The 26,499-nt window shown below is 43.1% G+C and overlaps 1 protein-coding gene across 2 annotated transcripts in view; it reads left to right on the top strand.

Annotated features, from left to right (window-relative positions):
- TRAPPC9 (trafficking protein particle complex subunit 9) overlaps positions 1-26,499 on the top strand; it is a 507,030-nt gene that overhangs the window by 35,557 nt on the left and 444,974 nt on the right. The window contains exons 5-7 of one of the 2 annotated variants that reach the window (XM_059995234.1): positions 297-323; positions 15,016-15,137; positions 18,946-19,071. In XM_059995234.1, coding sequence (XP_059851217.1) covers positions 297-323; positions 15,016-15,137; positions 18,946-19,071 — 275 coding nt within the window. The remainder of the gene's footprint in view (positions 1-296; positions 324-15,015; positions 15,138-18,945; positions 19,072-26,499) is intronic. The other variant, XM_069539993.1, reaches the window with a different exon arrangement.

The following is a 26,499-nucleotide window of genomic DNA, read 5'->3' as shown; positions in this document are numbered from 1 at the left end:
CATACTTGTTTCAGAAGAGTTAGGGAGTATAAGCTTGGAAAGTGGGAAGGGAGAGAGATAGGGAAGCACTTTACAGTTTGTGCAGGATATGAGAAATAGTTTTCTTCTCTTTTTTTCCTTCTAAAGCATAAAGGCACTGAATTGTAACATACTGTTACTCAGAATTGCTTTTCTGATCAGATACAAGTGTCTCATATTTTTTGAGGCTATGTGAATTATGAAATGTGATTTAGCAGTTATCTTTAAAAGTAGTTTTGTTTTTCAAATAAAAGACCATAATCTGTTCTTTCTTCCAGGGGCACAAGAAGTTCTCATTGATCCAGGTACATGATCTATGTGCTTAGTTTCTTTTGGTTATTTTTTAAGTGCTTGTTTCATGGTGGTGTGAATGAATGGTTAAAATTTCCGGATTACGATCTTTGGAACATACTGATTTAAGTAACTTTAAATCAGAACTGTTACAGACCTGATTGTTGTTTGTTCCTTGTTTCATGGGGCACCCTATTGATTTATGTTGTTTGTCGAAGAGGGAAATTCTTCCTCTAGCATGGTTAAGTGGATGATTTGCAGTGTGCTTTTAAAATTCTCTGAATGCACTGAGCATGCCTGTCCAGTTAATTTCGAATTTACTCATAGTAACGACTCTGCTCTGATGCTGTGGCTTATGCTCCTCTCAGTGTGAATTTGAATTCTCTGTTGCATTTTGTATGTGTGTTCTTAACAGGGAAAGACATTCTGCATTTTTCACAGAGGTGGGTTTTCCTTTCCCCTCTTAATGCCTTCTGTAATTCATACAGCAAAAAACTCTTTTATTGCAGTGCTTAATTATTTCGTAATGAGCTCTACTGTTTTCTGCCTTAATCGGACAATGACAAAGAATAATAATAAAAATGAAAACCCTCCCTTCCTTTGAAGGATGGACAGCAGATGGTCACATGCTTACACGTGCTTTGTGACCAGCACATTTACTTTCATCTCGTTGTGTATCTTGAGTTTGAAATGAAATTGCTTCAGGTTTGTAGATTTTTGTTTTAACATTTGTGTTGCATTCTTTCTCTAGGCTGACGTTTCCTGATGGAGCTTGTGGAAAGTGTTTTCCTTCCTAGAGGAAGGAAAACAAATGTTTTGCTTTGTTTTTAGGAGACCTGAGTTGCTGATGAGAAAGCAGTTGAGGGCGGGCTGAGGAACTGAATGATACTCCCTCACCTCCCATCCAAAACTGATGAACGATGAAATCAGTGTTAGATGTATTGGTATTTGAGCAATAGAAGTTAACGAGCCCAGACTGGCTAGTTATGCCTGATGGAAAGTACGGGATTCCCTTGCAGGAGAATTAGGTGCTTCTACCAAGTAGAAGTAGCTTAGAGCTGTCAGAAAAATCAGTCATATGTTGAGATTAAAAAAAGAATATAATATTTTTTATTTCTGAAACTTTTCAAAATAAGGGTGTATAGAGCTGAAATTGAGTTTCGAGTGCTGGGAGTAAAGTCAGGGTGGTTCTGTGGGGCTTCTGTTCAGGGAGAGGGTGAGACTGGCAGGAAAGGACGCAGAGCCAGGGTTTGGCATCCCAGGACGCCCTCTATTACGGTTCCAAGTGGGAAGCATGCAAACTCTATCTTCTTCCCCGAGGGAGAGCAAGGAGAGAGTTGAGATTCTGTCCGCCCGCACCCCCGCCCCCCAACCAGTTCACCTGGAGCCCTTCTAGCCTCTGCTCACAGGGCTTGTCCCAGGACTGGCCGCGGCCTTCTCTTCACTTGCCAATGTCTCATCTGCCTTTCAGACGTTAGTCTCTTCTTCTCTGCCCTTTACACCCTGGCACACGTGTTGGTGGGGAATCACTTCACGACTCCTGGGAGCAGTGTGCTGTGACTCTCCTTAGGCTCTGCTAGTGTTCTCTCGGGGGCGGCAAAATTGTTCGGCTCTGTAGAAAACCCAGCACGAAATTGTATCACCTTCATTTTATTTTTGAACTTTAAATGGATAAGTTATTTGAGGGAAACTGTTTCAGAGTTTTTGCTGCCTGCTTTCCCCACAACCATGTCAAAGGCCAGAAGGAGGAGTTTGACCGTCTCGGGAAGAGCTTCTCCAATCACTTCTAGAAGCTCAGCTTCCGAGCCCTTGATGGGCATTTGAAACAGAATGCTTCTTCGTGTCACACTGTTGTTTCTTGTCATTTCTGAATGTTGCATGTACATTCAACAGCTGTTTCAAGTGAAGTGATCTTCTGTCCCATTTCAGTTAACACAAATTTGCTTTTCCCATTTTAATGTTGACAGGAGTTTCTTCTTCCTATAATGAAAATTAGCAATTTGCACTTACTACGTGAAGGCACTGGTCCGAGGTGCTTTTTTTTCTTAACAGTTTTAATACAACTTACCCATTAAAATATACAGAGGTTTTTACTCTATGACCAGAGTTGTGTATCACCATCAATCTCGGACATTTTCATCACCCCAGCAAGAAGCCCCGTACAGATTATCAGTCACCACCCATTTCCCCCATCCTCCCCCAGCCCCAGGCAACCACTCTTCTGTCTCTGGATTTGCCTGTTCTGGGCATTTCGTATAAATGGAGTCATACAGCTTGTAGTCTTTTATGACCGACTTCTTTCACTTAGCATAATGTTTTCAAGGTTTGTCCGTGTTGTATCACGGATCAGTACTTCACGTTTTGTTTTTGCTGAATAATATTTCAACATATGGATAGACCACTTTTTGTTTACTCCTTCTTCAGCTGATGGACATTTGGGTTGTTTCTACTTTTTGGCTGTTATGAGTAATGGTGCTGTTAACATTCGTATATGTTTTTATGTGGACGTATGTTTTCAGTTCTCTCATGTATATGCCTAGGAATTAGAATTACAGGGTCATACGGTAACTAAATGTTTAACTATTTGAGGAACTGCCAGATTGTTTTCCAAAGCGGTTGTGCTGTTTTGCTTCCTCAGCAGCAGTGTATGCGAGTTCCATTTCTCTATGTCCTCATCAATGCTTGTTATTCACTTTTCTTTTGTTTCGGCAGTTCTGTAACTTTGCTTGACAATCAGCAGTTAGTTCTCATCCACATTAACTGTCTTCAGGTTGTTGATAATGGTGGCAGGTACATGGTAACCAACGTACAGAGCTTGTCTGGGGCGTCTCCATCTTCCTTATGTTTCTGGACAGCTGCACCTGGATACAATACGGGGCATCCCTTATTCCTTTGGCGCAGACAGCTTTGTGGAGCCTGGTGTCGACGCGCACATCTGGAGTTCCCATCTCCTTCATGGCAAATTTCCGGATTTCTTTGCGTGCCCGAGGGGCACGCTTCTTGAAACCCACTCCAGGGACGCTCTTGTGAACGTTGAGAGTGTATTTTCTGGTCGTCACCTCGTTGACGGCAGACTGGCCCTTCTTCTTGCCAGCCTTCTTTGCGGGAGCCATCTAAACCCAGTCGGCGAGAAGGCTCAGAGTGGAGTGGGACAAAGCCAGGCCAAGTCTTCCCTCCCAGCCAGCCTCATGCAACCGCCCCCGGGGCTCCTGGAGCCCCAGGTCAGGGTGTTGTCATCGTTTTGATTATAGCTGTTCCAGTGAGGGTGAAGTGGTTTCTCCTTGTAGTTTTTTTTTGTTGTCGTTTAAAATGGAAATAGAATTTTTATTTGTATTTGTGTATATTTACTAATGTTAAAATATCATAAAAGTTTGCCATAATATATATTTTTTTTCGTTTTTTAAAATTTGTATTGGATTATAGTTGATTTACAATGTTGTGTTAGTTTCGGGTGTACAGCAAAGTGAATCAGTTACACATATGCATATACCCACTCTTTTTTTAAGATTCTTTTCCCATATAGGCCATTACGGAGTATTGAGTATAGTTCCCTGTGCTACACAGTAGGTTCTTTTTAGTTATCTATTTTATATATAGTAGTGTGTATATGTCAATCCCAATCTCCCAATTTATCCCTCCCCCCACATTCCCTGGTAACCATAAGTTTGTTTTCTACATCTGTGACTCTACTTCTGTTTTGTAAATAAGTTCATTTGTACCCTTTTTTCAGATTCCACATATAAGCAATATCATATGATATTTGTCTTTCTGTGTCTGACTTTACTCAGTATCACAGTCTCTAGATCCATCCACGTGGCTGCAAATGGCATTATTACAATCTTTTTTTACGGCTGAGTAATATTCCATTGTCTGTATGTACCATCTCTCTTTTTTTTTTTTTTCGGTACACGGGCCTCTCACTGATGTGGCCTCTCCCGTTGCGGAGCACAGGCTCTGGACGTGCAGGCTCAGCGGCCATGGCTCACGGGCCCAACCGCTCCACGGCACGTGGGATCTTCCCGGACCAGGGCATGAACCCGTGTCCCCTGCATCGGCAGGCGGACTCTCGACCACTGCGCCACCAGGGAAGCCCTGTACCATCTCTTCTTTATCCATTCTCTGTTGAGGGACATTTAGGTTGCTTCCATGTCTGGGCTATTGTAAATACTGCAGCAATGAACATAGGGGTGTGTGTATCTTTTCAAATTATGGTTTTCTCCGCGTCCTTGTAGTTTTGATTTGATTTCCCTTATAGCTATTGATAATGAGCATCTTTTTCTTTTTTTTCTTTTTTTCTGGTACACAGGCCTCTCACTTGTGGCCTCTTCTGTAGCGGAGCACAGGCTCCGGACGCGCAGGCTCAGTGGCCATGGCTCACGGGCCCAGCCACTCTGTGGCAAGTGAGATCTTCCCGGACCGGGGCACGAACCCATGTCCCCTGCATTGGCAGGTGGACTCTCAACCACTGCGCCACCAGGGAAGCCCCCTTTTTCTTTTTTAAAAAATTATTTTATTTATTTATTTATTTCTGGCTGCGTTGGGTCTTCGTTGCTGCCTGCAGGCTTTTTCTAGCTGTGGCGAGAGGGGGCTACTCTTTGTTGCTGTGAGCGAGCTTCTCATTGTGGTGGCTTCTCTTGTTGCAGAGCACGGGCTCTAGGTGTGTGGGCTTCAGTAGTTGTGGCACACAGGCTCAGTAGTTGTGGCTCAGGGACTCCAGAGTGCAGGCTCAGTAGCTGTGGTGCACAGGCTTAGTTGCTCTGCAGCATGTGGAATCTTCCCGGACTAGGGCTTGAACCCGTGTCCCCTGCATTGCCAGGCAGATTCTTAAGCACTGCACCACCACGGAAGCCCTTGAGCATCTTTTTCACTGTGCTTATAGGCCATTTGTACAATTTCCTTGAAAAATGTCTTTTCACATCCTTTATCCATTTTTTAAAAAATATCTTTATTGGAGTATAATTGCTTTACAATGGTGTGTTAGTTTCCTCTGTATAACAAAGGAAATCAGCTAAGTGCATACGTGTATCCCCATATCTACTCCGTCTTGTGTCTCCCTCCCACCCTCCCTATCCAACCCCTCTAGTTGGACACAAAGCACTGAGCTGATCTCCCTGTGCTATACAGCTGCTCCCCACTTACATTTGGTAGTGTATATATGTCAGTGCCACTCTCGTACTTTGTCCCAGCTTACCCTTCCCCCTCCTTGTGTCCTCAAGTCCATTCTCTACATCTGCGTCTTTATTCCTGTCCTGCCCCTAGGTTCTTCAGAACCTTTTTCTGTTTTTTTTTTTTTTGATTCCATATATATGTGTTAGCATACGGTATCTGTTTTACTTTCTGACTTACTTCACTCTGTATGACAGACTCTAGGTCCATCCACCTCACTACGGATAACTCAATTTCATTTCTTTTTATGGCTGAGTAATATTCCATTGTATATATGTGCCACACGTTCTTTATCCATTCATCTGTCGATGGACACTTAGGTTGCTTCCATGTCCTGGCTATTGTAAATAGAGCTGCAATGAACATTGTGGTACATGACTCTTTTTGAATTATGGTTTTCTCAGGGTATATGCCCAGTAGTGGGAATGCTGGGTCATATGGTAGTTCTATTTTTAGTTCTTTAAGGAACCTCCATACTGTTCTCCATAGTGGCTGTATCAATTTACATGCCCACCAACAGTGCAAGAGGGTTCTCTTTTCTCCACACCCTCTCCAGCATTTATTGTTTGTAGATTTTTTGATGATGGCCATTCTGACCGGTGTGAGGTGCTACCTCATTGTAGTTTTGATTCCCATTACTCTAATGATTAGTGATGTTGAGCGTCTTTTCATGTGTTTGTTGGCAGTCTGTATATCTTCTTTGGAGAAATGTCTATTTAGGTCTTCTTCCCATTTTTGGATGGGGTTGTTTGTTTTTTTGATATTGAGCTGCATGAGCTGCTTGTATATTTTGGCGATTAATCCTTTGTCAGTTGCCTCGTTTGCAAATATTTACACCATTCTGAGGATTGTCTTTTCGTTTTGTTTATGGTTTCCTTTGCTGTGCAAAAGCTTTTAAGTTTCATTAGGTCCCATTTTTTGTTTTTATTTCCATTTCTCTAGGAGGTGGGCCAAAAAGGATCTTGCTGTGATTTATGTCATAGAGTGTTCTGCCTGTGTTTTCCTCTAAGAATTTTATAGTGTCTGACCTTACACTTAGGTCTTTAATCCATTTTGAATTTATTTTTGTGTATGGTGTTAGGGAATGTTCGAATTTCGTTCTTTTACATGTAGCTGTCCAGTTTTCCCAGCGCCACTTATTGAAGAGGCTGTCTTTTCTCCATTGTATATTCTTGCTTCCTTTATCAAAGATAAGGTGACCATATGTGCGTGGGTTTATCTCTGGGCTTTCTGTCCTTTTCCATTGATCTATATTTCTGTTTCTGTGCCAGTACCATACTGTCTTGATTAATGTAGCTTTGTAGTATAGTCTGAAGTCTGGGAGCCTGATTCCTCCAGCTCTGTTTTCCTTTCTCAAGATTGCTTTGGCTATTCGGGGTCTTCTGTGTTTCCATACAAATTGTGCAATTTTTTGTTCTAGTTCTGTGAGAAATGCCATTGGTAGTTTGATAGGGATTGCAGTGAATCTGTAGATTGCTTTGGGATGTATAGTCATTTTCAAAATGTTGATTCTTCCAATCCAAGAACATGGTATATCTCTCCATCTGTTTGTATCATCTTTAATTTCTTTCATCAGTGTCTTATAGTTTTCTGCATGTAGATCTTTTGTCTCCTTAGGTAGGTTTATTCCTAGGTATTTTATTCTTCTTGTTGCGATGGTAAATGGGAGTGTTTCCTTAACGTCTGTTTCAGATATTTCATCATTAGTGTGTAGGAATGCAAGTGATTTCTGTTCATTAATTTTGTGTCCTACTACTTTACCAAATTCATTGATTAGCTCTAGTAGTTTTCTGGTGGCATCTTTATGATTTTCTATGTAAAGTATCATGTCATCTGCAAACAGTGACAGTTTTACTTCTTTTCTGATTTGGATTCCTTTTATTTCTTTTTCTTCTCTGATTGCTGTGGCTAAAACTTCCAAAACTATGTTGAATAACAGTGGTGAGAGTGGGCAACCTTGTCTTGTTCCTGATCTTAGAGGAAATGGTTTCAGTTTTTCACAATGGAGAACGGTGTTGGCTGTGGATTTGTCATATATGGCCTCTATTATGTTGAGGTAGGTTCCCTCTATGCCTACTTTCTGGAGAGTTTTTATCATAAATAGGTGTTGAATTTTGTCAAAAGATTTTTCTGCATCTATTGAGATGATATGGTTTTTATCCTTCAGTCTGTTAATATGGTGTATCACATTGTTTGATTTGCGTGTATTGAAGAATCCTTGCATTCCTGGGATAAACCCCACTTGATCATGGCATATGTCCTTTTAATGTGCTGTTGGATTCTCTTTCCTGGTATTTTGTTGAGGAGTTTTGCATCTATGTTCATCAGAGATATTGGCCTGTAGTTTTTTTTTTTGTGACATCTTTGTCTGGTTTTGGTATCAGGGTGATGGTGGCTTCATAGAATGGGTTTGGGCGTGTTCCTCCCTCTGCTATATTTTGTAAGAGTTTGAGAAGGATAGGTGTTAGCTCTTCTCTAAATGTTTGATAGAATTCACCTGTGAAGCCATCTGGTCCTGGGCTTTGTTTTTGGAAGATTTTTCTTTTTTTTGCAGTATGTGGGCCTGTTACTGTTGTGGCTTCTCCTGTAGTGGAGCACAGGCTCCAGATGCGCAGGCTCAGCAGCCATGGCTCATGGGCCTAGCTGCTCCGCAGCATGTGGGATCTTCCCGGACCGGGGCACGAACCCGTGTCCCCTGCATCGGCAGGCAGACTGTCAACCACTGCGCCACCAGGGAAGCCCCTTGTTGGAAGATTTTTAATCACAGTTTCAATTTCAGTGCTTGTGATTGGTCTGTTTATATTTTCTGTTTCGTCCTGGTTCAGTCTCGGAAGGTTGTGCTTTTCTAAGAATGTGTCCATTTCTTCCAGGTTGTCCATTTTATTGGCATATAGTTGCTTGTAGTAATCTCTCATGATCCTTTGTATTTCTGCAGTGTCAGTTGTTCATGCTCCTCTTTTATTTCTAATTCTGTTGATTCGAGTCTTCTCCCTTTTTTTCTTGATGAGTTTGGCTAATGGTTTATCAACTTTGTTTTTTACTCAGAGAACCAGCTTTTAGTTTTATTGATCTTTGCTATTGTTTCCTTCATTTCTTTTTCATTTATTTCTAATCTGATCTTTATGATTTCTTTCCTTCTGCTAACTTTGGGTTTTTTTTGTTCTTCTTTCTGTAATTGCTTTAGATGTAAGGTTAGTTTGTTTATTTGAGATGTTTCTTGTTTCCTGAGGTAGGATTGTATTGCTATAAACTTCCCTCTTAGAACTGCTTTTGCTGCATCCCATAGGTTTTGGGTCGTCGTGTTTTCATTGTCATTTGTTTCTAGGCATTTTTGGATTTCCTCTTTGATTTCTTCAGTGATCTCTTGGTTATTTAGTAGTGTATTGTTTAGCCTCCATGTGTTTTTATTTTTTACAGATTTTTTTTCCTGTAATTGATGTCTAGTGTCATAGTGTTGTGGTTGGAAAAGATACTTGATACGAGTTCAATTTTCTTAAATTTACCAAGGCTTGATTTGTGACCCAAGATATGATCCAGCCTGGAGAGTTTTCCATGAGCACTTGAGAAGAAAGTGTATTTTGTTGTTTTTGGATGGAACGTCCTATAAGTATCAATTAAGTCCATCTTGGTTTTTTTTTTTTTTTTTTTGTGGTATGCGGGCCTCTCACTGCCGCGGCCTCTCCTGCTGCGGAGCACAGGCTCCGGACGCGCAGGCCCAACGGCCATGGCTCCCGCACCCAGCCACTCTGTGGCATGTGGGTTCCTCCTGGACCGGGGCAGGAACCCGCGTCCCGTGTATCAGCAGGCGGACTCTCAACCACGGTGCCACCAGGGAAGCCCAAGTCCATCTTGTTTAATGTGTCATTTAAAGCTTGTGTTTCCTTATTTATTTTCATTTTGGATGATCTGTCCATTGGTGAAAATGGGGTGCTGAAAGTCCCCTACTGTTGTGTTACTGTTGCTTTCCCCTTTTATGGCTTTTAGCATTTGCCTTATGTATTGAGGTGCTCCTATGTTGGGTGCATAAATATTTACAATTGTTATATCTTCTTCTTGGATTGATCCCTTGATCATTATGCAGTGTTCTTTTTGTCTCTTTTGTAATAGTCTTTCTTTTAAAGTCTGTTTTGTCTGATATGAGAATTGCTACTCCAGCTTCCTTTTTTTTTTTTTTTTGCGGTACGCGGGCCTCTCACTGTTGTGGCCTCTCCCGTTGCAGAACACAGGCTCCGGACGCGCAGGCTCAGCAGCCATGGCTCATGGGCCCAGCTGCTCCACGGCATGTGGGATCTTCCCGGACCGGGGCACGAACTCATGTCCCCTGCATTGGCAGGCGGACTCTCAACCATGCGCCACCAGGGAAGCCCTCCAGCTTTCTTTTGATTTCCAGTTGCATGGAATATCTTTTTCCATCCCCTCACTTTCAGTGTGTATGTGTCCCTAGGTCTGACGTTGGTCTCTTGTAGACAGCATATGTACTGGTCTTGTTTTTGTATCCATTCAGCCAGTCTATGTCTTTTGGTTGGCGCATTTAATCCACTTACATTTAAGGTAATTATGTGTATGTTCCTCTTACCATTTTCTTAATTATTTCGGGTTTGTTACTGTAGGTGTTTTCCTTCTTTTGTGTTTCCTGCCTTGAGAAGTTCCTTTAGCATTTATTGTAAAGCTGGTTTGGTGGTGCCGAATTCTCTTAACTTTTGATTGTCTGTAAAGGGTTTAATTTCTCCGTCGAACCTGAATGAGATCCTTTCTGGATCACTGAAAGGTCTTTTTAGATCCTTTATCCATTTTTAATTGAGTTATTTGTCTTTTTATTGTTGAGTTGTAAGATTTCTTTTTATATTGTAGATACAAGTTCCGTATCAGATATATGGTTTACAAAAAGTTTCTCCTATTCTGTGTGTTGTTTTTTCACTTTGTTGATGGTGTCCTTTGAAGCATAGAAGTTTTAAGTTTTGATGAAGTCCACTTTATCTAACTTTTCTTTGTTGCCTGTGCTTTTGGTGTCATATCTAAGATCTGAGGTATTTTAAAAGCAATTTAATTCTTACAACAGTTCTAGGAGATAGGTACTATTGTTATCCCCAGTCTGTAGATGAGGAAACTGAGATGCAGAAAAGTTCATTGACTTGTCATGGGTACAGCTAGTTAGCGGTGATGTGGGAATTCGCACCCACACATTTGTCTCCAGGTCTGTTCTCTTAACTACCATAGTCTATTCCTTTCTGTAGGAATGGTTAATTAAAAAGCCTTTACTTCTTTGATTTCTTACTATTTTTTCTCATTAGGGACCTCATCTCTTCCTTTATAATACTTTCAGAACTCAGTGTAGTTTTATTTTAGGTCTAATGTAGGCGGAAGCATTGCTACCAGTTAATACCGCATTACTTAACTTCCAGTGATGATTGTTGCTAATTGACCTAAAAAAGTCATACTTAACTCTTTTCTGGTCATTACACTAAAAGAAGAGTCATGGCTACCGAATGTTCCAAGAAAGTATATGATTTATTTTATTTTGCTAACCAATGAAAGAAAAACCCCAGTGTTGACATAGGTTGTAAATTTTCCAGAATAGGGTCATTGTCTTCCTTATATTTCATTTTGTTTGGTCACAGTGTCAAGATAGTGCCTTATTGTCTGGCAGATTAGTTAGAGCATGATGCTCATGAATCATTATAATGACAGAATTTTGACAACAGTATCTGTTGCTTCACAAGAAAAAAGATAGTATAGAAATACTGCTCAGATTTATTTTAAAAGCCTGGAATTTTGAGAAGAGTTCCACAAACCATACAAAGGTATTTTCATTAATTTTAGCTCCATCTTAGACACGTTATGGTTACATAGCAGAGTAAATTTATGAACTAGATTTGACAGGAGAAGTGTAATATTGATTATTTGTTTTAATTAAAATATTGTGTTTTGGGGCTTCCCTGGTGGCACAGTGGTTGAGAATCTGCCTGCCAATGCAGGGGACACAGGTTCGAGCCCTGGTCTGGGAAGATCCCACATGCCGTGGAGCAACTAGGCCCGTGAGCCACAACTACTGAGCCTGCGCGTCTGGAGCCTGTGCTCCGCAACAAGAGAGGCCGGGACAGTGAGAGGCCCGCGCACCGCGATGAAGAGTGGCCCCCGCTCGCCGCAACTAGAGAAGGCCCACGCACAGAAACGAAGACCCAACACAGCCAAAAATAAATAAATAAATAAATAAAATAAAAAAATATATATTATGCTTTGGATAAAGTAATTTAGTGCCCATGAATGAACAAAAATAAGTTTGTATTTATATATGACGGGGGGCAGCCTTCCTACATATATATGTTTTGATCTGTTTTTTGGAGTATTTTTACAGCTTTTCAACAATGTTCTAACTTTACAATTCTATTTATCTTTTGTTATTTTTTAATATTAATTAAATTTTTATTTATTTATTTATTTATTTTTGGCCTTGTTGGCTCTTCATTGCTGCTTGAGGGCTTTGTCTAGTTGCAGTGAGTGGGGACTACCCTTGTTATTCTCCTCTTTTTATGGTTTTGCCGTTCTTTCTCCTGCATCATTTGTCTCTGTTTTATTCCCTCTTATTTCTTCTTTATTTTTTTAAAATTAATTAATTAATTAAATTTATTTTTGGCTGCATTGGGTCCTGCTGAGTGCGGGCTTTCTCTAAGTTGCGGCGAGCTGAGGCTTCTCATCGCAGTGGCTTCTCCTGTTGTGGAGCACGGGCTCTTAGGTGCGCGGGCTTCAGTAGTTGTGGCTCACGGGCTTAGTTGCTCCGTGGCATGTGGGATATTCCTAGACCAGGGCTTGAACCTGTGCCCCCTGCATTGGCAGACGGATTCCTAACCACTGTGCCACCAGGGAAGTCCCATTCCCTCTTATTTCTGCTTCATTTTACTTTTGTTGACTTTCTGGCTTGTGCCTCCTATACTGTCTTGCACATAATAGGAACTCAGTAACTTTCTCTTGAATGAATTATTAAACTGTTGTTGGACTGATACTGGGGAGCCCTTGTGATGATTTTTTTTTTCCAGCTTTTCCCCGCTTCTTAACTATGCTCTTTCTTTTCCTTTCCTCTAGCCTGGGTTTCAGCCTGCCTGTGGCATTGATTTTTCCTGTCTATAGACTCCTTGTTTCACTGGTTCACAATAATGTTACATGTGGACTGTCAAAACTTTATAGGTGTCAAGAAAGATCAAATCCATTGCATACCAGTATTTTTAGAGCGTGTTATTCTTTTATTGAGTGAAATTAAATCAGTCTGACCCACTAAGCTCTCCCGTGAGCTATGTTCTTTTTACCTTCTTACAGGTTATATTCTTCCCAGTTTCTGCATATGCTTTTTCCCCCCGGCCTCTGTACTGGAATTAAGTAAATCATTAAGGGAACGCCCATTATCAGTGGTGTCTTTTTTTTTTTTAAATATGGAGGGAAAATTTGTTCCTTCTCCCTGGTTGGGGGCTTCTTGGATGAGGTGAGGTACCATAGGAAGAATGAAGAGCCCACCTCATTCTGATTCCCACTCTTTCCCTTCCATTCCCCAAGGGAAAAGAGTAAAATTCAACAATATGAAGACAAATTATTAGAGCTAATGAGATAAATCAAGATAACCTATCATCTATTAAATATTATTTCATGCCAGAAACAAAGGTATTGTAAACATGAAAAACACACAAAGCAGGATAGTACTGTGGTTAAAAATACAGGCCCGGGGCTTCCCTGGTGGCGCAGTGGTTGAGAGTCCGCCTGCCGATGCGGGGGACGCGGGTTCGTGCCCCGGTCTGGGAGGATCCCACGTGCCGCAGAGCGGCTGGGCCCGTGAGCCATGGCCGCTGGGCCTGCGCGTCTGGAGCCTGTGCTCCGTGACGGGAGAGGTCACGGCAGTGAGAGCCCTGTGTACCGCAAAAAAAAAAAAAAAAAAAAAAAAAATACAGGCCTGGGTTCAAATCCTGCTCTGGAGTAAACGGCTCTGTATATCTGTATGTCCAGCTCCTACTACTGGAGAGCTAGTAGGAATGCTCACCCTATTTAGGACCTGTTTCCTCCCCTGCAGAAACGGGGCTCACTAGGAGTCCCCCCCGCCGCGTAACGCTGCCATGGGTTGTAAATGAGGACACGCGTGGATGTCCCCACGTAGGTTCTGATTCCTCGTTAGTGCAGAATAACATAGTTTTTGCTCTGATGGCCTTATGACCACCCAGTGTAGATTCTCAGTGCTCCAAAGGGTTGCCTTGTGGCTTGGAAGTGGACTTCTCAGTTCTGTAAGGACCCAAGGATTGTGTCATTGGGCCTTGCTGATTTGAATCTATTCTTTAGAAAGTAAATATTTTATTCAGGCATGCATGCCCTTTTCTTTTATTATTTATAGTTCTACCCTCTTATCTCTTGCTGTGATTTTCACAAAATCTGTAGAAACACAAAATCCTAAGCCACCTGTCTCTTCCCAGTTCTCTGTTATGGTTCTTTCTTCCTTGACTAGAAGAGGATTTTGCGTAGGAAATGTTCTTTGTTCCTCTTTGCTTAGAGTCTCTCTGTCCGTCTGCCCATCTTTCACCTGTCCATCTGTCCATTTATCTATCCACTCATTCTTCTGTCCTGTTCCAAAAAGCATTTGAGGCAGCATACAGAATAACAAAATACCAAGAGAGCAGGTGAGAAAATGGGACCAAGTTTAGACAGCAAGGCGAGGCAATGAGCTTGCGTGAAGGTTGCGGGCCGTGTGAGACACACCCTTTGCCCCGTGAGTTACAAGATAACAGCACATGTGTGCCTGAGTCTCCCAGTAGACATGAGGGGAACAGAATTTGTTGGATTTGCTCAGTGTCCCTGCAATAAACAAGTGGCTTAGGAGAAGCCCGGCTTTTCCTGCTATGAGGCTAACGAGAGTATTTTTTGAGTGTTCTCTGAAATCAAAGAGTATTTCATCTTCTTCTTGTCAGAGTTCTATGTGTAGTTGGTTACATTCTATAAACGCACATGTCTCCAGAGCTCTTGCCCCTGTGAGTTTGATGGCTGGGGAATTAGGTGGTTCTGCTTATTGACAGGGGTTGGCCAGAAACAGAAAATGACAGCCTCAGAAAGGACGCCAGTATTTGTAAGCTATGTGTTTTTGTGCTGTATAGTTCAGAAAATACTTTCACATAGTTTATCTCCATTTGAGGGTGCAGTCTGGTTTCTTGTAGCGTTAAGAGAAGAGCTTAGTGCTGGGAGATAATGCACACTGACTGCATTGCTGTCAAGGCAACTAAGCTAGTTATTATAGACATGTTACTTTTATATAATGCATTTCATGTTCTTTAATAAAAAGTTTCAACAGGGAGGAAAACTTATTCTGAGTTAATTAACATTTAATACAATGCTTTGATGGTAAGACTATTATAGGGAGTGTATAAGCTGTGAAGACTTTAAAAATGATTTCATTATTTAAACTTCAGTTGGGAATATTCAAGCTTTATCTTATTTGTGCCCTTCTTTTAAAATAACAAAGAAACAAGACGGAAAAAGCAAAAGATTATTTCTTTTCTTTCTCTCGGTTTGCAGGTGCCCTCACCACTAATGGCATCAATCCAGATACCAGCGCTGAGATTGGGCGGGCTAAGAACTGCCTTAGCCCTGAAGACATAATTGACAAATACAAGGAGGCCATTTCCTATTACAGCAAGGTGATTGTACTCTGTAGATCCTTTATGTGACGGTGTTGTTTTAATCAGAAGTCCCTGTTTTACATTGTGTAATGCTGCTGCAGTATCTCCTAAGTATTTGTTTCTGTAAGTATTCATGTAGTAGTCCCCAATGCGTAATACTATATGCCTAAAAATGGTTTTTGTTGATTAAAAATCATGTATATTTAATTTAATAAGTCTGAAAATAGGAGAAAAAGAGGCTATCATAGCCCTGCTACTCAGGGATAACGTTTAAAAATTTTTTTTTTAATTTTTTATTTAAAAACTTTTTAAATTTTTTGGCCATGCCGCACGGCATGCGGGATCCTAATTCCCCGACCAGGAATCGAACCTGCGTCCCCCCATTGCAGTGGAAGCACGGAGTCTCAACCACGGGACTGCCAGGGAAGTCCTCAGAGATAACATTTTTTAAAAAAAATTAATTAATTAATTAATTAATTAATTTTTGTCTGTGTTGGGTCTTCGTTGCTGCGTGCAGGCTTTCGCTGGTTGCGGCAAGTGGGGGCTACTCTTCGTTGCAGTGTGTGGGCTTCTCATTGCGGTGGCTTCTCTTGTTGCAGAGCACAGGCTCCAGGCGCGTGGGCTTCAGTGGTTATGGCACACGGGCTCAGTAGTTGTGGCTTGCAGGCTCTAGAGCGTAGGCTCAGTAGTTGTGGCACATGGGTTTAGTTGCTCCGTGGCATGTGGGATCTTCCCGGACCAGGGCTCGAACCCATGTCCCCTACATTGGTGGGCAGATTCTTAACCACTGCGCCACCAGGCAAGCCTGGAGATAACATTTTTAATATCTATTTTCTGTTCTTTTTGTCGATGTATATCATCTGTATCATAAAATGGTGAGCATTCTGTACTTCTTTACTGTGTGGAGACCTACATTTTTCATTTGGCAAATTATGCGTTTTTCTGCGTTATTGAATCTTCACTTTTTCACTCTTAGAAAAAAATGTTTGAACATTCTTGTACATATATTCTTTTGTTCTTGTATGCGTATTCCTTTAGTTAAGATTTCTGGAAATTTAGTCACTGGATATGACATTTACATTTATCATAGGTTACTTTCAAGTTACTCTCCAAATTCCTTCTCCAACAGGGAATGAAAAGATGTAGAATTACTCATTTAACCAATTCTCTATTACTGAATATTATTTTCCTTCAATTTTTCTTTCCACCGTTGTAAATAGTGCTGTGATAAATGCAGTGATGGATAAATCTTTTTGGACTGATTTTTTTTTTTTTAAAAGGAAACAATTCCCAGAAGTGGACTTGAGTCAAAAAGTGTGCATATATTTTTTAGAGTTTACATATACATTGCTGTATCGTCCTCCAAAAAGCTTTATAACAGTTTGTTCTCCCACAAACAGATACTGTCCTTTTAAAATATTTGCCAATATGATGAGCGAAAGTAATTTTTCGTTGTTTTAGCTTGCATTTGATGACCAGTGAGGTATTGAACATTGTTCATGTATTAGCCAATTGCATTTTTAAAATGAATTATCCGTTTTTGTCCTTTGCATACATTTAAATTAGGGAGCATTTCTTATTGCTTTGTGATAGCTCTTTGTAAATCATGGATATTAGCTTCTTTTCTGTCATTGACATATATTGCAAATCTTTTTCCTGATGTTGCTTGCCTTTTGTTTTGTTTATGAGGTTTTTCATTTTGGTTGTGGTCAAAAATGTTTTTAATATAGTAAATCTTTTCCTTATGGGTTCTCTCTTTGGTTTTATTCTTAGAAATACCTTCTTACAGAGCTTTTCTGCTGATCTGCTGACACTTTGTAAATAAGACCTAAGAAATTACTGGCTATAAAATCCTTACTGTTATGGTTTGTCCTCGAGTTCCCTATGTGTGGGATGCTAAGGCTATATAAGGCTAGAGCTGAACAAAGATAGGAGGGTTATCTGTGGTGCTGGACCCTTCCTAATGGAATGAGATTTCCACCTTAGTTTTGGAGTCAGACAGACCTGAGTTCAAATCCTGCCTTTACCAATTACTAGCTTTGTGACCTTGGGCAAGAAACTTTACTTTTTGGGACCCTATTTTCTTTATCTGTAAATAAGTTCCGTATTCATTTTAGGGGTTTGTTTTAGAATTGAATGAGATAATTCCCTGATTTATTTCTAAAATATTAATTGCATAGTTCTATGCTGGTGCCTTGGTAGATGATTACCAGGGACTCAGCAGTGAAAATGGGGGCGCCTGCATCAGAGAGCTTATGTTCCAGGAGAATGCTTGTAAAAGACTAGGTATGTAGTAGACTTTTAGTAAATGTCCATTCTTTTCCTGATTCCCATTGATTCTGTATATCTTTCTACTAATATATGAACAGTTTTTTATGATTGCAATTTAAATTTCATTGTAATATTTAAAATATTTAACTATAACCAAAATATGTGAAAAAAATGAGTTGACTTCTATTTTCGCTTCAGTAGAAGTTATTTTAAGAATTTTGAAGGAAAGGAAATAATTATATTTCAATGAAATCAAGTCCCTGTTAGATTCTTTGTGTTGTGTCGTTAAATGGTATATAAAATTGATAGACTTTGACTTCAGTATTGGTAGTTAGGTAAGTATAGTTTCTTTTTGTGCTGTCTTTGATAAATTACATGTACTATATCACAAATTCTGCGCCTGTTACATATTGGAAATGAGGAAACAGTGGAGACCTGGTCTTTCTGGCACAGTAATTTCTTTTCCCACCTTACAAATAATTTTAGTAAGAAACATGGGCAATTGGATATTTTTGCTTCTTAATAATTGATAAGTGGGCAGACTGCATTTTCATGAGTGGTTATGCCAGGCAGGCCCTGGGGTCTCAGCAAACACTTGCTGGGGGGTGGCTGACTCCACAGCACGTTTAACGCCTCGGTGAGTGTTGGTGGGGGGTCTCTCAGCCTCGGGCGCTCTTCAGGCACCAGAATACATGGATTTACCGCAGAAGCCTCTTCCCCAGCTGCAGGAAGTCTTTTCAGATACATCAGATGAAAACCACTCCAGCTCAGGGTAATTAGGAAAAAAAAATAAAAAGGGCAGAAGAACAGGGAGCATGGAGGGCTTCGAGCTGGGGCCTCGGGAAAGAGGAAGGCACAGAGCATGGGGGCCTGGGCTCCAGAACCAGCTTCTGGGCCTGTCCTCACGTCTGAGCCACACAGCTTTCACGTGGGCAAGACCAGCTCTCCTGGCTGGATGTCACCTCGTGCAGAACCTTGAGAGGTGAAGATGAGATTGGAGAAGTTCTCGCCGGGATCATTACTGAGTGGCTGTGTGAAGCCCACAGTACCTTTTCTGTTCATGTATCTTCATTTGTCCTTCCTCTCAGGATCTGAGAAGCAGGAACAGGTAACTCAGAGAGATAAGCAGAAAGACATCAAACGTGCCAAGAGAGGACAGATACAGTGATACAAGGAGCTAGAACTTTTGTAACAAAGTAACATGAATTGGCAACTACTGCATCAAAGCTGCAGGTGTGAGAGAGCCTAAGAATGTTTTCGAGCAGGAGATTGAGTGGAAGTGAATAGCAAGGTTTCCATTGATAACGTTTTGAAATCTCGTAGAATATCGAGCGACTGTTGGTTGTATTATTTGAATGAACGCAAACGTATCTATATGGGCATTTGTAGGTTCACTCAATCCCACCAACCCCTCTGCCCCCTTAAGGGATAGACTTTCTCAAACACAAAGTCCCCCCCTTGGGTGGGGACGTGCTGCTCAGTGTCACTGAGTCCCTGTGGTACCGCCTGCACGACCTGACACAAACACCTCTCCTCTTCTCTTTTGACCCTGCAGTATAAGAACGCCGGGGTGATTGAGTTAGAAGCGTGTGTCAAGGCCGTCCGTGTCCTCGCCATTCAGAAGCGGAGCATGGAAGCTTCAGAATTTCTCCAGAATGCAGTCTACATCAACCTTCGACAGGTGGGTGTGTGTCCTCCTATGAGTGGAAGAATTAACGCGGTTTTCCTGGAGCTTATTCACCAAAAGACCATCTGATTTTGCTGTGCTAGCATTCAGTATGGCACGGTTAAAACTCTGGAGTCAGAACTCGAAACTTTGATTAAGGGAGTTGTTTTACCTCTTTGTATTATGGTCTTTTACCCTCAAAATTCAGAATTCTGTTCTTTCAAAAATTTTTTTGATTGGAGAAACGACTTTGCTCTCACCAGCTTTGCGACCTTGGACAAGCTTAATGCCTTATCACCTTACATTTGTCACTTGTGAAGCTATTCCATTTGTGACCCTATCTGGGTTGTTCATGTTATAAAACACGAAGTGTGTGAAAGTACTTTGTACAGCTCCTTTTACACCTAAGGCATTCCACAAATATTACTTGAATCTGGATGTGTTTTTAATAAGACAAAGTCATTAGAACATTTAGTTGCAGGTTGCTACTGCAAAATCCCCAAATCAATAATCTAGCCAAACGTCTACAATCTTTCTAATCTACCTTGGATTTTTATGGCCAGGGCAACCAGGACTCAAAAGTGAAGCAGTTTGGTTAAGGACCCAGGACTAGGGTTACAATACCAGTTACTGTAATCGAGCAGATCTTTACTGAGCATGGCATTGTGCCGGGAGGGGGCGTAGAGGTGGGGAAGGCAGAGTCTTCTCTCATTAAGCTGACAGTTTCGTGGCAAAGATAGACATTCACCAGGTGAAGAACTTGGAGTTTATTCTAAGAACAGTGGTTTTTAAAAGAAAGGTCTTAAAAGCACAGGAATGATGGGATCCCCTTTGTGTGGAGTAGGGTAAGCATGGTGAGGGAGGCCAGGTGGGAGGCTCTTGAGGAGTCCAGGTGGGCAGTGTAGGCGGCTTCACCTGAGTGGTGGTGGGACGGTCAATGGAAAAAAGGCAACAGATCGAAGACGTGTTTAGGGGGTGAAAAGGAAGGGATTAATGATGTATGTGAGGGCAGACAGAATAACGCCCAGGTTTCTGGCTTGATTAATTAGGTAAATGATGGTCATGCTGTGCTCGGAGAAGGGAAAGCTGCAGAGGGAGTTTGGGGGCAACGCTGGTGGATTCAGTTGTGGATATAATGAAAAGACTGTAAAATATGTGGGTCTGGGAGGCTCAGGTGAGAGAGAGGGTAGTGGGTGGAGGGGAGGGGAGAGAGACTTTACAATCATTTTGTATTTTGAACATATAAGAGAGAATGAGTAATAAGACACACATGCCTCTATCATCTAGGTTTAACGTATTAACATTTTGCCATATTGACTGCAGAGGTTCTTAATTTTTTTTTAATTAATTTATTTTTGGCTGCGTTGGGTCTTCATCGCTGCACGCGGGCTTTCTCTAGTTGTGGCGAGCAGGGGCTACTCTTCATTGCGTTGCGCGGGCTCCTCATTGCGGTGGCTTCTCTTGTTGCAGAGCACGGGCTCTAGGCATGCGGGCTTCAGTAGTTGTGGCATGCCGGCTCTAGAGCACAGGCTCAGTAGTTGTGGCGCACAGGCTTAGTTTGCTCTGCGGCATGTGGGATCTTCCTGGACCAGGGCTCGAACCCGTGTCCCCTGCATCGGCAGGCGGACTCTCAACCACTGCGCCAGCAGGGAAGCCCAGAGGTTCTTAATTTTTAAAATAGAAATAAAGCAGTGGCGTTAATGAGGGTCTCAGCGTTGATGTGTGTGCTGCTCATACACGTGTTGATACCTCGTATGTTTATAACCACAATCTATGAAACGTTAGCTATTCTAGCATAAGAGTTATGCACAGGGACTCGGAACACACACTGCTGGGGCTGAATCTGGCTTAGCCCCTTGGGTAAGTTAGCCTCTCCGTGCCTTGGTTTCCTCTTCTGTGAAGGTTGTTACTGCACCCCCGGGACACTGGGAGGGGGGCAGCTGAAGGGAGTGAGAAGTGGCAGCTGCCAGCCTAACACTGAAGGGAGAGACAAAAGCAGAATCAAGCGAATAAACCGAGTACAAACAAACCAAAACGAGAAAAAAATCCCACAACGTTTGGAGCCATTTAGCGTAAGGGAAACAACACTACGTGGACTCAAAGCTGCTGAGCACGGCGGTGTCACGGATGGGAATGCGTCATCAGGAAAGGGTTGAGAAAAGGTGCTTTGGTTTCCCTTGACGTTTCTGGTAAAGATGGGCAGGAAAAGTGAAAACCCACCACTTGACGGTGAAGCTTCAGTTTTATGGGAAACTGAGCGAAGGGTGGAAACCAGCCGTCAGCAGTGCTGGCAAATGCACAGACATCTGGGTTGGATCCATCACTCACCACGATTTCCGGGTGACCTGCTGGGTGTGAGCTCTGAGCTGGGCAGTACGTTTGCAGGGATGACCAGGGCGTAATCCCTGGCTCTTAGGCTGCTGGTCCAAAGAGCAGCCCTGGGCACATGCAGATCTAGTGGGACAGCTCGGGATGCGGCCCGGGGACTACTGTGCTGAGGGTGGGAGGAGGGCTCCCCAGAGGGGTTTCCCTGCAGAGAGCAGAAACAATCCACCTACAGGGACTGAAGAGCCTCTGAGCAGGGACCAGGTGCGAAGGCGTGACCTGGCTCGAGCACGGAGGGCTTGGGGAGCCGGAAGTCGTTTGGTGGCCTGAGCTGTTTTGTTGCTGAGGGACAGTGGATGGAAAAGGTGCTTAAAAGGCAGACCTGTTATAGGTCGTGAGTCAAAGCAAAGAAACGTGGACCTGTCAGGCAGGCACGAGAGAACCCTGTGGATGTGGGGATCCAGCTGGGGCGTCATGCTGGAGTGAGGAGCAGAGTCGTGGGCCTGTGTGCAGACCCCGCTTTGCCACTTATTAGCTGCGTGACCTTGAGGATAATCCTCCATATCTCTCGATATTTTCATCTGTAAAATGATGGAATAACGAACTCATGGTGATCAGGAGTAGTTTAGTTCAGATTCTCTGTGTCTAGTCCTGTCTAGTGTTGCCCTGCAGTTACCCAGTAGCCGCTCTTATACTCAGGCCAGAGGGCGTGGAGGGACATCTGGGGGGCGGGGGGATGCATTTAAAAGCATGCTGAAGAACTGCAGGCAGTTTGGTGGAGGGTTGGGTGTGGGAGGGACTTGGAAGACTCAGTGTCCTAAGACTTGCTCGCCCTTACGGACCGGAGTTGGCTTTGCAAATTAATGTTGAACATTTGGGCTTTTGGTGAAGCTGTTTTCACAGGTGGGTATATATACAATGTATTTTATAAGATCAGATGCTTTTATTTAATGTGTGGGAATTTGCAGCTGTTGGGAACAGCCCCTTCTCTGTTGGCCTGGTCTTCGTAGAACACTAGGGGTCAGCAGAGCCGTGCGGAGGGTAAGGGGCCCGCCTTGCTGCAGCGGGTGTGGGCCTTTCGAGTTCTCCTCAACTCGATTTTCTGCTGGAGTTGACCCATCTCCGTGTCTGGTTGCCAGCTGAGCAGACAGCAAAATGAGTTCTGGTGGGATTTTTCTTTTTTTTAATTTTTACATTAAAATTTTTTTTTAATTTTATTATTTTTTAATAGATCTTTTTTTTTTGTGGTACGTGAGCCTCTCACTATTGTGGCCTCTCCCGTTGTGGAGCACAGGCTCTGGACACGCAGGCTCAGCGGCCATGGCTCACGGGCCCAGCCACTCTGCGGCATGTGGGATCTTCCCAGACCGGGGCACGAACCCGCGTCTCCTGCATCGGCAGGCACTCTCTCAACCACTGCGCCACCAGGGAAGCCCTTTAATAGATCTTTATTGGAGTGTAATTGCTCCACAACACTGTGTCAGTTTCTGTTGTACAGCAAAGTGAGTCAGCCATATGTATACATATATCCCCATATCCCCTCCCTCTTGAGCCTCCCTCCCACCCTCCCTATCCCACCCCTCTAGGTCCTCGCAAAGCAGCAAGCTGATCTCCCTGTGCTGTGCTGCTGCTTCCCTCTTCAGTAAGTGGTGCTGGGAAAACTGGAAGCTACATGTGAAAGAATGAAATTAGGACACTCCCTAACACCATACACAAAAATAAACTCAAAATGGATTGAAGACCGGACACTATAAAACTCTTAGAGGAAAACATAGGAAAAACACTCTTTGACATAAACCACAGCAAAATCTTTTTTGACCCACCTCCTAGAGTAATGAAAATAAAAATAAACAAATTAGACCTAATTAAACTTAAAAGCTTTTCCACAGCAAAGGAAACCATAAACAAGACAAAAAGACAGCCCTCAGAATGGGAGAAAATATTTGCAAATGAAACAATGGATAAAGGATTAATCTCCAAAATATACAAACAGCTTATGGAGCTTAATATCGAAAAAACAATCCAATCAAAAAATGAGCAGGGCTTCCCTGGTGGCGCAGTGGTTGAGAGTCCGCCTGCCGATGCAGGGGACACGGGTTTGTGCCCCGGTCCGGGAAGATCCCACATGCCGTGGAGCGGCTGGGCCCGTGAGCCATGGCCGCTAAGCCTGCGCATCCAGAGCCTGTGCTCCGCAACGGGAGAGGCCACAACAGTGAGAGGCCTGCGTACCGCAAAAAACAAACAAACAAAAAAACTAAAAATAGAATTACCATATGACCCGGCAATCCCACTACTGGGCATATACTCTGAGAAAACCATAATTCAAATAGACACTGGTGGGATTTTATAATGACAGTAACAAAGAGGGATCTATAGTTTTTCTGAACCAGGACAAGGTTTTGGTTCTTGGTCAAGTGTGTTCCATTGTAGAACTGATGAGTTGTGTCTGTTCTGGGACTGATTTTGGCTAATCTGGAAACTTTGAAAGGAACCAAGATGGAATTATTGCAGGCGGCTTCTGCCTTAAGAAGCCCTGTGCAAATGTAAGAAAATGAAAAAGAATACGTTTGGATCTAGTGGTATTGGGAAGGGTTTGTGCGTGTTGCAGGAGCGTTCAAGGCAGAACTTCTCTTTGTGAGCGGGAACATGGATCACCTGTCTTGTCTTTCGTTGTTTACGAGAGTAGTTTATGGTAATTAGCACTGACAAACGGCTGCGCGCATTGCATTTAACAGCTGGCTGTCTGCAGATTTGTCTGTCGAACACATAGATTTCACAGGCACGTAAATTTCACAGGTCAGGTAGAAGTGAGAGAGAAGGAACGCGAACCTTGGCAGCCCAGATTCAGGTTTCAACCGTCACTTCCCCTCCGTGTGACCTTGGACTGGAATGTAACCTCCCTTAGCCTGTTTGTGAATCTGTAAAATGGGAATGATAATATTCACTTCTTCCTGGATTTGTTGTAAGTTGTATCAGTAAATAGTATTATAGCACACGCAGAGCACTTCACACACTGCTTGGCACTTAGAAAGCCCCACCGGTGACGTGTCAGAGCAATAAAGGCAGCTCGTGTGTGTTGGACCGCTAGCAGACACTTGACTAGGTTGTGAATTTGGTTATTTCTTTCTACCTTTGTAACTCTGTGTGCTAAGTGCGTTCGTTGCTGTTGATAGAAGAGGAGCCTCAGGGTAGAGAAGATTTAGTAATTTGTCCCAAGTCAGACCATAATTTCGGTGCAGGGGCCTCGTTAAAGCATGCTTGTTTGGGTTTTCCCCTCTCTACGTTCTGTCCTGGAGGCCGGGTGCTAGGCCCTGGGCCCACTGTCTTGTAGCCCGAGAACATTCAGCAATGCAGCCAAACAGACAGGGTCCTGCGCTGCTTGAGCAAAATGTCCGGAGGGGGACACAGGTGCTAAATAGATAAACGTGAAAACAAATGACTAGAAAATGTGATCAGCTCTGCAGAGGAAAAGAACATGCCTTGCCCTGCAGAGCTGGGGAAGTTTCTAGTCGGTGCTGCTCTGGTGGTGTTAATCTCAGTAAAATACGTTCTGTTACCACAGACAAAACGGCAAAGCATCTGTTCTCAGGTAAACTAAAACCCGCTGATGATACTTACGACTAATTAAGCAGCCAGCTTGTTGCCGGCACTTACCTAGGGGTAAATAGGTTGCGGCCGTAATCATCACGGCAACTGTGCTCACTGGTTTTATTGAACCCAGTTTTAGAGGTGAGGAAATCGAGGCTGGGGTGTTTGCTGCGTGCCCGTGATTACCTTGTAAATGCTACCACTGGTCTTCAGACCTAGTTCACCGTGGCTCCGAAGTCTGAGCTCTGTGAACTGCGTCGTGTAGCTTCCCCGCAAACAACCCAGATGACTGAAATTAATTTTCTTCATTAGTAGGAAATGTAAGTGACCATAAGAGAAAGAGGTCGTAAGGAATTGTTTGGAAAATAGAGAAAAGCCCAGCACTTTACCAGCTGTGGGAGCATGCTCTAGGACCAATGTATATTCAACCCAGCACCCGGCACCTCCTGCAGATCTGATGTTCAGGAATGACTGAGCCATTTGATAACGTTTTGGCTCATGACACACTGTTGGTTAGAACCTGCGGCCTCTTTGTCCCTGGTTAATTTTCTCTTCAAAGCCATTTACATTTCCTGCGGGCTACTCCACTCAGATATAAGAATAGCCTCTTTAAACTTCCTGATGCAGTTCCTTAATGAAGCTTGTTGCTAAGGGAACCTAGCAAAAGCCCGGTAGATATGCACATAATAATGGTAACCTCAGAACTTTGTCGATTTAAACTCAGAATCAGAGGGATGGGAGATTCAGGAAAGGCTTTCTGAGATAGAAGGGGGAAAGTGTAAGGATGCAGCCCAGGTTAGACGGAGACATCTCGGTCCTAGCCGGCAGGGTGCCCGCCTTTCAGGATGGTGTGTGGGGAACGCAGAGCTCTCACAAAGAAAACGGTTGGATGGGGAGGGAGGAAAGTCAAGTTCTTTATTGGAGAAGGAAAAAGAGAGAGAGAACTGAAAGCTTGCTGGTCGAACAGGAGTCTGGAATATGGCTTGACGTCCTTGCATTTAGGAGAGAGGAGTTTTGTGGGGACCAGCGTAGGAAGGAATCTCTCTTGGTGGGAAGCCAATGCAGCAGAAAAATGGGCAGATCCGGGGGGCCCCAGCTGGGTGAGCTGCCCGCCAAGCCAAGGTATGGGGCTGCCTCCATCATCTGGCGCTTCAGGCCTGGGTTTGCAGCCCAGTACAGTGATGAGAGGGAGAGGGCTGGCGGGAAGGGCAAGGCAGAGGCCGGGGCACGGGCTGCGGGCATGTGCTTGTTGCACTTAACATGGGGGGTCTGAGAAGGATGCTCGATGGTGAGGAGGATGTTTCGGATTTTCCGCATGGGACGTACCAGCAGCTGACACAGATGTTTATCCCACAGGCGTTATGGCTCCTGTAGCTCATCCTCTTCTACTTTTTGCTTCAGCTGCCAGGGATCTTGGAGCTGAATCTATAGTCGGCCTCTGTTAATTACCCCTGCCTCATGGCGTGCATTTTTGTGACTTCGCCTGCCCCTTGTTTCATTTAAGTCTTAAATCCCCATTGTTGACCCTCG

The sequence above is a fragment of the Delphinus delphis genome, chromosome 17, assembly GCF_949987515.2.
Source record: "Delphinus delphis chromosome 17, mDelDel1.2, whole genome shotgun sequence".
NCBI lineage: Eukaryota > Metazoa > Chordata > Mammalia > Artiodactyla > Delphinidae > Delphinus > Delphinus delphis.
This window is presented reverse-complemented; position numbering and strand designations above follow the sequence as displayed.